Source organism: Lissotriton helveticus, chromosome 10, assembly GCF_964261635.1.
Source record: "Lissotriton helveticus chromosome 10, aLisHel1.1, whole genome shotgun sequence".
In the NCBI taxonomy this organism is placed as follows: domain Eukaryota; kingdom Metazoa; phylum Chordata; class Amphibia; order Caudata; family Salamandridae; genus Lissotriton; species Lissotriton helveticus.
Window position 1 is genome coordinate 1,167,016,368 of NC_136071.1, and position 15,212 is coordinate 1,167,031,579.

Below are 15,212 nucleotides of genomic sequence, written 5' to 3' on the forward strand. Positions count from 1 at the left end.
GGAGAAACAACAGGCTCTCTCTTTGCAAGCAGCGGAGGATAGGTAATGCAACCGCCGCACCCATCTTCCTCCCCCACTGATTAATTACTTGAAACTGAACTATTGTTCGCAGACCGTTTTCTGGAGATTCTCTGTCTGCAAACAGGAAAGGGCCCACCCCTTCCCTTTTTTCAGATAGCGAAAGGGTAGGTAACGCAGACCTTTGCGGGCCTACTTATTCTCCCCACCGAATTATTTATTTTTACCGAACGTTAACTATTTGATATTGGTTCATGAGGTATTCACTGCCTGCAAACAACGTAGAATAGGAATATTCTGTCTAGTCTTTGCACACAGTGATAAGATAGGCAGTGCTGACTTTTTGTCCCCATTGTACTCCGTCATGTCTGTCTTCTCCCCACTGATTAATAGCCTGTTTAGCCCGGACCGCTTATTAGAGGTGAACCATCCGGCTCCTCTGGAAGGCACCCCTAATAAGGACATGTTCATGAAGCATGGATTGACCGCTATAGCCTATAGCAAACTATGGCATAAATATACGAAAAAGGATCGAGAAAGTCAGTGGCCACTGATAGGATCCTTCGATAATGACAAAATAAATGCGCTAGAAACAGCCCTTGGTAAAAACAAGACTACGCCCACTATGCTTGATAGTTTCGGCATGTGGCGCAAAGAAACTGAACAACGTAAAAGGAAAATTGAGAGTAGGTTGGAAAAAGAGCTGCGAAAAGCAGCCCACCTAGCTGCTCAGAAATTAGAGAAAGAGATAAAGGAAAGGGAAAAAGCCAAACAGAAACTAGAAAGAGAAACCTCAAGCCAGTGCCCGGTTAGAACGTCCTCCACGCTTTACCCTGATCTACCCTCGAAACAACGAACCAACGATGATCTGCTGTTAGGTCCTCCGATCATCTACATGCCCCCTCCGTATGCCCCCTCCCAACCCTTAGCACAACACTCACCACCCCCTGGTACAAACGAAGGTAATGCCACAGCTTCGGCCCCCATGGCCTCTGTACCGGCCGAACCTCTTGCACCAAATACTCCACAAACGACAACGTTAGGCGACCCTGAGACCCGAAGGACCGGTTCCGCGAGAACGAACAGACTAAGCAAAGATGAGCTAACAGGGATCGACAAGATAGCAAGGACACTGGTAGAAAGGAAGGAAGGTGAAGAGTACATCACGGATATGTTTAAATCATATACAGGGAGTCACAGACGACACTTTACTGTACGACTGTGTTACCATGTCTTGAACGCATATGAGGACCGATATCGAGACCAAGGTCCCGAGAGCCTAACGACTCTGTACCGGAAGGTCGATATCGGGGATGAGGGCGAGAATGATGTGACGGACCTCCTCACGCGTACGCTTGAGGTTTTCCGCCACCTCACTGAACGAGAATCAGGAACTAAATCCCCGACATCCGTGGCGACCGGACCACAAACTGAGCAATCTAACACCATGATGCCGATACGAGAGGCTGCCCCTTACTGGGTTCCTCCCCGAGGAACAGGGACCCACGATGATGCAAACAACCAAGATGCAAAGGGAAGGGTAGTGTACAACTGGGTCTACCAGCCATGGGACCGGCAAGAGATTCTGACATTCCGGAAATCTCTGCCTGACCTGCGTAAAAACCCCACTGCCTTCTATACTGAATTAGGTACAGCCCTAGGTTCAACAATCATGACCTTGGCTGACATCGACTTGTTTTTCGGGTTATGTCTACCAGCTGATGTGTGGAAGCAAATCCGGAAAGTCGACCACCTTGAGCTGTTCGGACATACCTGGTCACAACTCGATACCTTCGATAAACAACGAGGACCTGGGCAAAAGCCTTTAAAACCCATTCTAGACCTTCCAGATAAAATTGTACTGAAATTAAAAACCCTGATCCCAGAAAAGAAAGTGGATTGGTCGATAGTAACGGCCTGTCGCCAGAAACCCCAGGAGGATGTATCGGAATACTTCTCCCGGTTTGAAACGGTGTTCTCCGATTACAGCGGCCAGGACATGACCACTGCAACCGGACACCATCTGTTTGTCCAGAATTATGTCAAGGGTCTGTTGTCGGAGGTCTCCCAGAAACTGCAAGCTAGCGAGAGTAGTTGGGCAGCCTCCAAACCTACGGCTATCCTCCAGATGGCCCAATATTATGAACATCAGAAAAATGAAAACGATAGGGCAACAGAGAAAAAGAAGAAGGACTTGAAAGAAAGGGTGATGATAGCCCAACTGCAAGGGGTGACTATAGGGCGAGACCAATACCGGGGAAACTACCAGACGAACGCCCCTAGGGCTACATTTCCCCAGGACCGCACTTCGACTCCCCATCCCGGACGTACAGACCTTAGACAGGACCAGTGCGCCTTTTGCAAGGGAACTGGCCATTGGAAACCCCAGTGCCCAGTTCTTCTGGAAATAATCAGAAGCAAAGACCCCAAAGACATAGTAAATGGACCAAGAAATAAGGGACAACAGCGAGGGCTTCCAAACGACACGACTAACGACAGATCAGGCAGACCCAATACATTTGATCGACCCCGACAGAACCAATACCAGCAATCTGACTACGATGACGCCCACGACTTTGCATAGGACTGCCAGGGGCAAGGGAGGGATCCAGTCGAGCTCTATGTTGACCAGCAAGGCCCTTATGTCACTGCTAAGGTCCTGGGCACCAAGTCTCCATTTCTGGTAGACACTGGCGCAACACGTAGCGCGTTATCTAAACGACTGATTCCGGGGGCACCCTTGTCTGGCTCACTTATAACATCGACAGGTTTCGATGGAACGCCCTCCACTAACCTTTTGTCCGCCCCGATCCTCTTTGACGTAGAAAATAACACCACTGACACCACGTTTTTGCTTTCCTCTAATAGCCCTGACGCCATTATGGGACTTGACTTATTGAAACACTTCCGAGCAACGATCAGATGCTCCCAAGACGGAGTTCGAGTTTTCCTTTACGACAACCCCGCCCTGCTTAGACATTGCCCTCCCCGACGCATGTTTTCCATCACCGACGCTGACACATCCCTGCTCGACACTCTGCCTCCGTATCGGTGGGCTAAGACGGACTCAGACGTAGGGCGCATGTTGATTGACCCAGTGCACATTACTGTCCGATCAGACGCCACACTCCCAAAACTCCCACAATATCGGATATCGCCCGAGGGCGAGAAGGCATTGGTAAAGATTATTCAGTCACTGATAGATGCAGGAGTGGTAGAGGAAGTAATTAGTAACATTTGCAACAGCCCTGTCCTGACCCAGGTCTTCGGCCCTAGGCAACGACCGTGCGCTTACTTCTCTGCCACTCTTGACCCTGTCGCCAGAGCCTTGCCTGCCTGCCTTCGAGCTGTAGCTGCTGCTGCAATCTCTATCCGACAGAGTGAGGGGATTGTACTCTCGAATTCCCTCACGGTACTGGTACCCCATGCAGTCGACACCCTCCTGAACCAAACCAAGACGCAACATCTAACGAGTGCACGACTGACTGGATACGAACTGACTTTGCTTGCGCCCCATATCACCCTGAAAAGATGCACCACACTGAACCCGGCAACTCTGTTACCCTTGCCAGAGAACGATCCCAATGTGCACCCTGTGCATGACTGCGTGACTCTTACGGACGAACAGACAAAAAGTAGGGTTGATCTCAGAGACACGGCTTTCCCTGACCCCGACGGGGAGCTGTGGGTGGACGGTTCTTGCATCAAACTCTCCGATGGTACCACTTCCGCTGCCTATGCAGTCACCACGGCTCGAACCGTAGTAGAAACAGCCCGCATCGCACAGCGATCTGCCCAGGCAGCGGAACTGATTGCTTTGACACGAGCCTGCATCCTGGCGGCAGGAACCACAGCGAACATTTACACCGACAGCCAGTATGCCTTCGGGGTGGTTCACCATTTTGGGCTCCTTTGGAGGGAAAGGGGATTCCTGACCTCACACGGCACCCCCATTTTGCACGGGGATCTAGTCTCCGCCTTGATCGAAGCCGTCCTCCTCCCCAAGAAGCTCGCCGTCATCAAATGCCAGGCACACAAAAAGGTGACAGACATTATTGGACAGGGAAATGCACTAGCCGACATCACTGCCCGAACGACAGCTGAAAATAGAACGACAACACATATGTACGTGACCAGGTCACAAGCAGAAAAATGGACTGACGCTAGAGACACTATCAGGGACATTCAAACGGCTAGCACACCACACGAGTTGACTGAATGGACACGGGTGGGACTAAAAGACGATGAAGGCTGCTGGCGGACAAAAGACACAAACAAATGGTTACTACCTGAGTCATACCTGATTCCCATACTGGCTATGGCACACTCCCCTGCCCACATAGGATCAGCCCCCATGATTGAACTCGTCTCCCGAGTTTGGCACAATGATAAAATCACAGATTCCGCCAAACGTCTGGTCCAACAATGCTTGATATGCCTGCAACACAACCCCGGGAAAGGAACTGTAGTGCCCCGGGGAGGATTTGGGGTCCCAAACCACCCATTTGAGGTCCTGCAAATGGACTACATCCAGCTAGACAGGTGCCAAGGCCTGAAGTATGTACTTGTCGTGGTGTGCGCCTTCAGCAAATGGGTGGAAGCATACCCAACCCGTGACAACACTGCTATGGCCACTGCAAAAGTACTATTAAAGGAGTTTTTCCCCCGTTACGGCCTTTGTCGTATTTTATGGAGCGATAACGGCCCCCACTTCATAGCCGAAGTCATCCAATTCATCTTACGGGGGTTGGGCATTAAACAGAAATTCCACGCAGTCTTTCACCCCCAGTCCGCTGGACTTGTTGAACGACACAATGCCACGCTAAAACTTAAACTGGCCAAGATAGTAGCTACCACGGGTTTGAAATGGCCAGACGCCCTCCCACTGGCATTGCTATCGATGCGTTCCACCCCCACCAGACATCACCTAACCCCTTATGAGGTTGTTTTTGGCCGACCCATGAGTATCTGGTCTGCACCAAAACCAACTTCCATTCATGACGTCCCGGACGTCCTAATGTCTGATTATCTGTATAAATTGACTGAAACTCTGTCTGTCATTCATCAGCAGGTGCAGCAGGCCATCCCCGATGCTTCCAGGGGTCCGGGTCACGCCATCCAACCTGGGGATTTCGTGCTGATCCGGAATTTTCAGCGGTCAAAGAGTTTGGAACCCCGGTGGACGGGCCCCTGGCAAGTGTTGATCACCACTCGGACAGCTCTGCGAGTGGAGGGGAAGAAGCACTGGCTGCACGCCCATCACTGCAAAAAGGTCTCCTCAGCCCTGGCCACGACAGACAACGTCAGTACCCAAGAAGAGCTCCTTAACAAAGACCGACCAGCATTGAGCTGCTATCCCGACACAGAGACACTTGAACTTTCAAAACATTCTGATCCCACTGTGCCATCTCGAGAAGGGTATTTCCTGCGTCGAAAGGAGGGAGCTTCGGCTAAGTAGGCCACTGACTAAGTTAAAAAGTCTCAGAACGGTGACCCCAAAACTACCAAGGGTTACCTGGAGAGAAGCTAAACTAAGTCTGTGGTTCTGCCCACTACCGAGCACCTTGAAGATGAAGATGATGGAAGCGCCAGATAAGAAGATGATGGAAGCGCCAAATAAGAAGATGATGGAGACAATAGGAAATACCCGCTACAGAAACCCAAGAACAGACAGACTCCACAGCTCAAAGACAATTGCACTCTTCATCACCATCCTCCTCTGCTTTCTCCTCATGACCACACTCTGGATTGTGGAAGAGAATGCACCTGCTCACGAAACATTCTTGACCACCGCCCGGCCTACCACCATAAAGGAACATTATCTGATTTCGCTCTCTCCTCAACTCCGAGAGAGGCGAAAGGAGTTTTGGAATAACTCTTTCGTACAATTACTCCACCAATACAATCTCGCCACCAATGCTACCAACTGTTGGATCTGTGGGTTGCTACCCCACGCCACTGGACACTCGATACCGTTCATCCCTTCGCCCTTCTCAGTTCATGGCTCCTGCCTTGCTTGGCTGATCCTCCTGCAAGAAAGCTATAAGGACAATACCACCTCCAGCAAAACCGCAACGCACTTCTCCCACGGAGTCAGGCGAAACAAAACAAAGACACACTTCTGCCCACAGACCTCCAACGACTCAGCCCAAATGGACATCCCTGCTAAAGAGCGAGTCGAAATGCAGGTGTTCAACAATCCAACCAGGCCCACCTTCTCCTACCTGCGGAAACGAACGGCCGCCACTTTGACTGTAGCCCTGTCAGTCATCAACGTCACAGGCCACCTGTGCATAGAAGGACTTGGGACACAGCTGGTGGGCCACAGTGCTTGCCGTTTTACCAGAACTTTGGACTCCATGGATCCACCTTCCTTTGTATCGTCCCCGAACATGTATTTCGTCTGTGGCACAAAAGCCTACACCTGGCTCCCCAAAGGCTGGGGGGGCACTTGTTTCATCTCTTTCATCCTTCCTCCGACTTATGTGGCTCCAGCGAATCACCATAGACAAAGACGTGCCAAGGACATTGAGCAAGCCGACTCAACTGGGGCGCAGTTCCTCGATGCTATGAAGGGGCTTGTTCCTCTCTGGGGCCCGATGGCGAACAGCCGTGCCATCCAACATCTAACTCAGGCAGTTGAGACAACAATGAACATCACGGCTGGTATCTTTGCTAACAACACCGCTGAACTCCAAGCAGTTCGCTTGGTGGCCCTTCAGAACCGCCTTGTCCTGGATGTGGTTCTTGCGGACCGTGGTGGAGCATGCCGCATTATTGGGTCCAGCTGCTGTACATACATTCCGGACAACTCGCCCTCAGTGTACAAGGCCATCGAACATCTTCACAGACTCTCTTCAGAAGTCCACCAGGAGCAGGAAGAGTGGTCGCTTGGTGGTTGGTTCTGGAACACTGTTAAGACCTGGGGCTGGAGACTGTTCACCATTATCCTGATTCCTGTAGTTGTAATATGTGGTCTATGCTTAGGAATCCAATGTCTGCCACCCCTGTGTTCATTATGCGCAAACTGTATTTGCCCTAAGACTGTGGGCTTTGGAAACGAACGCATGGGAGCTTTATATGACGCCGAGGTTAAGAATTTGATGAAGATTGACGTTGAATAGACAAGTTGGCTAGATATGTTAAAGGGAGGACTGTGGAATATTAATATGCTTTGGTAAACCTTATCTGCGCCATCTTGTCTTTTCCCCGGATGCCACACTTTTGTCGTGCGCGCCCGCCGTTTTAGGTGCCTCGATCAGAACAACCCTTTTGCACGCCGCTGACCCCCGGCATAGCCCTCCTCCCTCACAAAGCCTGCGCTCTGACAAAAACCCCCGCTCGCACATGCTTTGGGTCATAAACCCCTCTCCAACGCAGCTCTGCCTCAGAACCCCATCCTGTCCCCAGCGCGACACCTCCCTTCATTCCTTTCATGGTCCCAGATCCCTTGATGCAAAAACCCCCCCTTTTTCTGTGCCCGTTTGTCTTCCTCGTTCCCAGGCCGACACCTGGCTCTGCCGATACTGTTTATTGCCCCTCCCCGTACAGTAGGAAGCTCCCCCCGTCAAAGGACCCTCGAGTGGATCAAAGCCCCCACCCTACGAGATCCGATCGAACCCCCCACATTCCGTGAATCGGCGGAATATCCAGCTGCGCGATAATTATCACCTGTTGTGACCGGGGTGGGACTTCAACTGTAAATGTGTGTGGGAACGGGCTTGGAGCGGGGATCCCGAGAATGTCTTTCCGTACATCAAAGCTTCGCCATGAATATGTAATATGTAATAAAGTAATAAACCTGGATATAAGAGGCCAGGCCTCAGGGATGCGGGTAGAGCACCTCATGACGATACCTGCTGTCTGATTTGTTGCGTTCTCCTCCGGAGAGAATAAACCTTGTTTCCTGCCTTCCAGTCTCCAGCGCCTGCCTCTTCATTAATTAATAATTCGTGGGTTACAGAGGCAATACCACCGGGCAAATATCGATTGTCCCCGACCTTAGTTTCTACAGCGGCATCCATGACCCAAACCACCTCTTCTTCCTTTTCCCATCCCAACTGAGTTACCTCCTTTCCCCAACCACCTACTCCATCACTGGCTAAGCTAATATTTCTCAGACCCCTCAAAATGTCCAGGAGAGACCCAACTTTAGCATGAGTGCTTTACTGCGCCATACTCTCTCTCGAATATGGATCCTAGGATGTTTAAGGCGCCATCAACCATGATTACCTCCACCTCCTGCCTCTAAGGGCATGAGGTGCTTTCCCCCAGAAAATGATGCAGAGTCATATAAAATAGCAGAGGTGACCACTTTGTGCACACCTTATTTTTGAAAATGATAAGCCAAGCTTCCTATGTAAGATGGTGCTAATGAGCAGCTGTGTTTGCGACTGGCTTCAAAATGAAGATTAAGTTAAAAAGAGAGAGAGAGCGAACACCCTGCCCATCAAGCACCAGCATCTAAGAAACACAAACTGACATTTTGCAAGCAAACATTTTTCTCAGTCCCATTCTATAGAAGAGAATGCAGGTATTTGCAAACTGCTGATCGACATGCTACAAAATGAACTTGTCAAACTTCATCAACACCACCATTACGTGGCAAACCCAATCTTATAATTGCTGCTGAACATGTATCCTATCTGAAAGGTGAACCAGGGAAAACAGCATGTTAAAAGGAATGAGCAGGAAGGCCTGGAAGGTCATACCTTTACTTGTTCATTGGAGGTCACAGCACAAAACACAATTTCGGTAAACCCTTGAGGTAAGAACATTCGGAAACAGATCCCGCCAATCACACGTCCATCTTTTATCAGAGCAAGTGTCTTGTGCTTCCTGAAGAGAGACAGAGAAAGACATCTTTTAACAGGCCTCCACTGGAGTGACCAAAGCTCAGTTTTATTTTGCTACAAAGACATAGCCCACTTAGCGATGAAAAATTGAGAGCTCTCAAAACCAATATATAAGATAGCTAACATTTACTAAACCAGATAGTGGCTCTCCCAGAAAATGTCACAATCGGGCTGACACCTTCCTCAAATAGCTGAATTGCTGGGCAGGTTAACCCACCACATAACAATGGAAGCATGTAGATGACCTAAGAGGTGTAATTCAGATGAATTGACGAGAGTGGGGTGCAACTTCTTTAGAAAGTAAAATGGAGAGTGAAGGGACTTAGTGAGAATAATTAATGTATGACCTCAATAACCAGTATCCCTTATTCAGGGTATCCTGATGTGGCCACGAGAGGCTGGCTCGTCAAAGACAACCCCTCCTTTCTGTATCTTTCCCAATCAAATGCATCCCCAAAGATGGGTTCCTAGATCAACAGGAATATCCTACAATGGTTCTGGGTACCACTGAAGCATCCCACCTAGTTATATATGCATTGGCATAAGGGTGCTGTAAAATAAGCGTTAAGGCAGCGGAATTTGGGTGTGAGAAGACGGCAGCGTCAGAGGCGTTTTAAGGTATGAGCAAAGTGGGCTTTGGCCCAGGGCCCAAGACTCTCAGCGGGGCCCCTGATACAGCCAGCTCTGTTCTGCAGTCTTGCCCTGATGAACTTGAATAATTTTTTAACAGATTTTAAATACCATTTTCATTTAATTTATTTTTAACGTGAGTGATCTGTGATAGTCAGGCAGCTTGTAAAGAAATGTTTGGTTTATTTTTCATGCAAAGTCCATGAAAAATAGTTTCTTTTAGAACAAAATAGGACCACACATATGAGAAATGGGAGGCTGTCAGAGATTATTTGCAGTACGATTAGTGAGATGCTGCTGTGTTACAATATTGAAAACAAACGTCATTATCTCTGAAAATTAGATGTAAACATACTTAGAATTTGGACAAGTGTACCTGTGCACTGCCAGTGGCTTGGCCAAACAGGGCATGAAAGATCTGAAATTGTATCAAAAATTGGAAACTGTTCCGAACACGTTTGGCTCAGGGCCCCCAAAATCCTTAAGATGTCCCTGGGCAGAGTCCCCAAGTGTTCGAGTGGGCTTCTACAAATATTAGCCTGCCAGATTTAAGCACTATCTCAGCGTCAAAAGTCTTGGGATTGACAGCTGCGGTCGCAATCTTGAGGAGTTAGACAGGACAGCAAAGGGGCTGAATGTGTTGGGTCAAGAGTTCTATCAGAGTCTGAGCAAATGAGTCTCGACTATGGTTACTAATTTCAGGGAGACAATGGGACTGTGAATTATCTAGGACACTGTCAATTTATACTGTAAATGTAATAGGTTTTCTGTATTCAGTATGGCCTTCAGGTAAGGTCCTACTCAGGAAAACAAAAGACCTCTATAATTGATTGGGACAATGTAACAGGCCTTCACTAGAGTCGGCGGTGATTACAGCTCCATTTTATTTTATTGCAAAGACACAGCAAGGAGGAAATGAAGGCACCCAACATACGAGGCAGCTAACTTGTACTAAACCAGTAAGTAGCCAAAGCACCAGATGCTTCCATCTTCTACTTAGGCTATAAATTAAAGTTTTCACCAACATTCTCTAAAACTGAGATCACCTATCGGAGCTCAAAGGCGAAAAAGAGCTAAAGAGGGGCCACTGAAGTGCAAATGAAGATTCCAGCACTCTTCTACAAAGGGAACACTCACTAGGAGAGTAACTGCATCCCAACGAAAATCTCATAATTGTGAAGACACCGTTCTCAAGTAACTTAATTGCTGGACAGGTTAACCCTTTGCATTACAATGGAAGCATGCAGACAGGATAGTATGATGGAATTCGAATGAACGGACGCGAGTGGGGTGCAACTTCTTTATCAAGTAAAATTGACAAAACTAATTAAAAAATGAAAGAATGGAAAGGAAAACGAATTGAAAAAATAAACTATTGACTCAGCAGCTCTTGCACTAAGGTGCACTTCTTTTTAGGATGCTGTGCACCTGTGATGGGGCCTAATGGTGTCACTTACAGTGAAACAAATGGCTTATGTGGGCTGATCCATTTCCCCTTGCCGTATGCTGTTGTACAAGATCACCCGGAGGGACCGCGACAACCAGACCGGAGGAGGCATCGCCATCATCCACAGAGACACCATCCGCATCACGACCAACACCGACGACACCCTCACCACCGCTGAACACCTGCACTTCCAGATCCACACCAACCCGAAGACCACCCTCAGAGGCACCCTGATCTACCGACCCCCGGGACCACGCACACGATTCAGCGAGGACATCGCCGACTTCGTCAGCCCGCACGCTCTCCCCTCCGCCGACTACATCCTCCTGGGGGACCTCAACTTCCACCTGGAGAACAACAACGACCGCAACACCACCACCCTGCTCGACAACCTCGCCAACCTCGGACTCAAGCAACTGGTGACCACCCCCACCCACCTCGCCGGACACACACTCGACGCCGTCTTCTCTTCCAGCAAAGACGTCACCTTCAGCCACGCAACAGGACTCCACTGGACGGACCACAGCTGCGTCCACTTCACCTTCAGAAGAACGACGATCCACCACCTCCAGCAACAGGTTGCTCGAAGAAGCTGGAACAAGATCACAGCCGACCAGCTCACCGCCTCCCTGAGCCAGCACCCTCCCGCCAACTCAGCGAACCCCAGCCAGGCCGCCGACAACCTCACGAAGTGGATCAGCAACTGCGCGGACGAACTCGCCCCTCTGAGGACCCCGCCCAGCAGATCCTGCAGCAGAAAAACACCATGGTTCACCGACGAACTCAAGTGCTCCAAGAAGAACTGTCGAGCCCTCGAGAAAGTCTGGAGAAGGGAACCAACGACGGACAACATGGCCACCCTCAAGCTCGCCACCCGGAAACACCACCAACTGATCCGCGCCACCAAGAAAAATGCATACAAGGACCGGCTGGACAACAACGCACACAACTGCAAGGAACTCTTCAACATCGTGAAAGAGCTCTCCAACCCCAACGCCGGAAACAACGACATCACCCCGTCGCAAGACCTCTGCAACTCCCTCGCGTCCTACTTCCACAACAAGATCGCGGACATACACAACAGCTTCAACAACCAACCAACGCAAGCCACAACCGCAACGACGCCACCATCCACCACCCTCCGCACCTGGACCCCGATCAGCACCGAAGACACCATCCGCACCATGAACTCCATCCATTCCGGATCTCCGACTGACCCCTGCCCTCACCACGTCTTCAACAAGGCCGACGCTGTCCTCGCACCCCACCTGCGGGACATCATCAACACCTCCTTCGACTCCGCCACCTTCCCTGAGAGCTGGAAGCACGCCGAAATCAGCGCTCTCCTCAAGAAACCCACAGCAGACCCCACCGACCTCAAGAACTACCGTCCCATCTCGCTCCTCCCGTTCCCGGCCAAAGTCATCGAGAAGACCGTCAACAAACAGCTGGCCGCCTTCCTCGAGACGAATGGATCCCTCGACCCCTCACAGTCCGGCTTCCGAGCGAACCACAGCACGGAGACCGCCCTCATCGCCGCCACCGACGACCTTCGAACTCTGATGGACAACGGAGAAACAGCGGCCCTCATCCTCCTGGACCTCTCCGCGGCTTTCGACACTGTCTGCCACCGCACCCTAGTACAGCGCCTCAGCAACATCGGAATCCAGGAGAAGGCACTGGAATGGATCACCTCCTTCCTCGACGGAAGAACACAAAGAGTCCGCCTACCACCGTACAAGTCAGAGGCCACCAAAGTCATCTGCGGCGTACCCCAAGGATCCTCGCTGAGCCCAACCCTCTTCAACGTCTACATGAGCCCCCTCGCGGCCATCGCACGCCAACACAACCTGAACATCATCTCCTACGCCGACGACACCCAGCTGATCCTCTCCCTGACCAACGACCCCGCCACCGCCAGAGCCAACCTGCACGAAGGGATGAGAGACGTAGCCGAATGGATGACGACCAGCCGCCTGAAACTGAACTCAGACAAGACGGAGGTCCTCATCCTGGGCTCCACGCCCTCCGCCTGGGACGACTCCTGGTGGCCCCCCGCCCTGGGCACCGCACCCAAACCGACGGACCACGCACGCAACCTGGGCTTCATCCTGGACTCCTCCCTCTCCATGACCAGACAAGTCAACGCCGTCTCCTCGTCATGCTTCAACATCCTGCGCATGCTACGTAAGATCTTCCGGTGGATCCCCACCGAGACGAGGAAGACGGTCACCCAAGCCCTCGTCACCAGCCGACTGGACTACGGCAACGCCCTCTACGCCGGAACCACGGCCAAACTCCAGAAGAGACTCCAGCGGATCCAGAACGCCTCGGCGAGACTCATCCTCGACATCCCCCGACGCAGCCACATCACCGGACACCTGAGAGATCTGCACTGGCTCCCGGTCAACAAGAGAATCACCTTCCGGCTCCTCACCCACGCGCACAAAGCCCTACACGACCAAGGCCCGAGCTACCTCAACAACCGGATCAGCTTCTACACTCCCAAGCGCCTCCTCAGATCAACCAACCACGCCCTCGCCGCCGTCCCCCGCATCCGAAGAGCGACAACAGGAGGAAGATCCTTCTCCTACCTGGCCGCCAAGACCTGGAACTCACTTCCGACCAATCTGCGCCTGACCCAAGACCACCTCTCCTTCAGGAAGAAGCTCAAGACCTGGCTGTTCGAGCAGTAGCGGCACCCCCCCCCCTCCCAGCGCCTTGAGACCCTACGGGTGAGTAGTGCGCTCTACAAATGACCTGATTGATTGATTGATTGATTGATTGGGCACAAGGACAATGTGAACTAAAGTTAAACAGACCAATGGTAATCATTGGTAATCATGAGCAAACTCAAAACCTCTACGTGTGTGCGTGTGTGTATATATGTGTATGTATGTATATGTATATATCTATATGTATGTATATATGTGTGTGTGCGTAAAGATATGTGTATATATATATATATATATATATATATATATATATATATACACCCACCCACATACATATATGATGTGCAGTAATGAATATGCTACTTACCAGTATGCATCTGTTCTTGGCATGTAGGGCTGCTAACATTCATATCTGATGCATAGATCGCCGCCTAGTGTTGGGTCCGGATGATTGCACATTGTTGTCCTGGAAGAGTCTTCGAAGTATCACGAGATAGGTGGCTCCTCCCCTGGACTACAGTGCGCATGGGCATCGGCTCCATCCCCAGATTGTTTTTAGCCATTGTGGCAGTGATGGAGTTAAATAGTGTAAATGATGTCCATGCTAATGATGAATGCAAGAGAGTGTCTGCAGCCGCTACGGGCACCGGGGAGGAGGGCGGGCGATATGAAGGTTAGCAGTCCTACATGCCAAGAACAGATGCATACTGGTAAGTAGCATATTCAGTTCGAGGCATGTGGGCTGCTAAATTCATATCTGATGCATAGAATACATAGCAGTCCCTCCATTAACGGCGGTTGCCCGTGCCAGCTGCAGAAGCTTGAAAAAGTGTTTTGAGAACAGCCTGTCCTACAGCTGCTTGCTGTTTGGAATGCACATCCACACAGTAATGTTTGGTGAACGTGTGTGGTGTAGCCCAAGTGGCTGCTCTACAAATGTCTTCTACGGGAATGTTCCCTAGGAACGCCATGGATGCCCCCAATTTGCGTGTGGAGTGCGCCTTTGGGGGTATTGATAAAGTGCGCTTAGCTTTTTGGTAACAGATTTGAATGCACTTAACTATCCATCTGGCTATCCCTGCTTTGGAGATGGGGTTACCTTTGTGCTGTGGTGAGAAGGCAACAAAAAGTTGTTGTGTTTTTCGAAAGTGTTGAGTCCTGTCAATGTAGTACATCAACGCCCTCCTAACGTCTAGTGTATGAAGCATTCTTTCCGCCACGGTTTGTGGGTTTTGAAAGAATGCAGGCAGGTCAATAGTTTGGTTGATATGAAACTGTGACACCACCTTGGGAAGGAATTTGGGGTTAGTGCGGAGCACTACCCTGTTCGAATGTATTTGGATGAAGGGCTCTTGGATTGTGAGCGCTTGCAGCTCGCTAACACGTCTGAGCGACGTGATAGCAATGAGAAAAGCCACTTTCCACGTCAGAAATTGAATTTCGCAGGAGTGCAGTGGCTCGAAAGGTGGGCCCATCAGCCTAGTGAGGACTACATTGAGGTTCCACACTGGAGCTGGTGGAGTTCTTGGAGGAATGACTCGCTTCAGTCCCTCCAGGAAGGCTTTAATGGCAGGCACCCTGAAAACA

The 15,212-nt window shown here is 50.4% G+C and overlaps 1 protein-coding gene across 2 annotated transcripts in view; it reads right to left on the reverse strand.

Moving 5' to 3' along the window:
• The window catches only part of KAT2B (lysine acetyltransferase 2B), a 296,390-nt gene that overhangs the window by 76,245 nt on the left and 204,933 nt on the right, over positions 1 to 15,212 (reverse strand). For both annotated transcript variants that reach the window (XM_078663996.1, XM_078663997.1), the window contains exon 11: positions 8,730 to 8,856. In XM_078663996.1, coding sequence (XP_078520122.1) covers positions 8,730 to 8,856 — 127 coding nt within the window. The remainder of the gene's footprint in view (positions 1 to 8,729; positions 8,857 to 15,212) is intronic.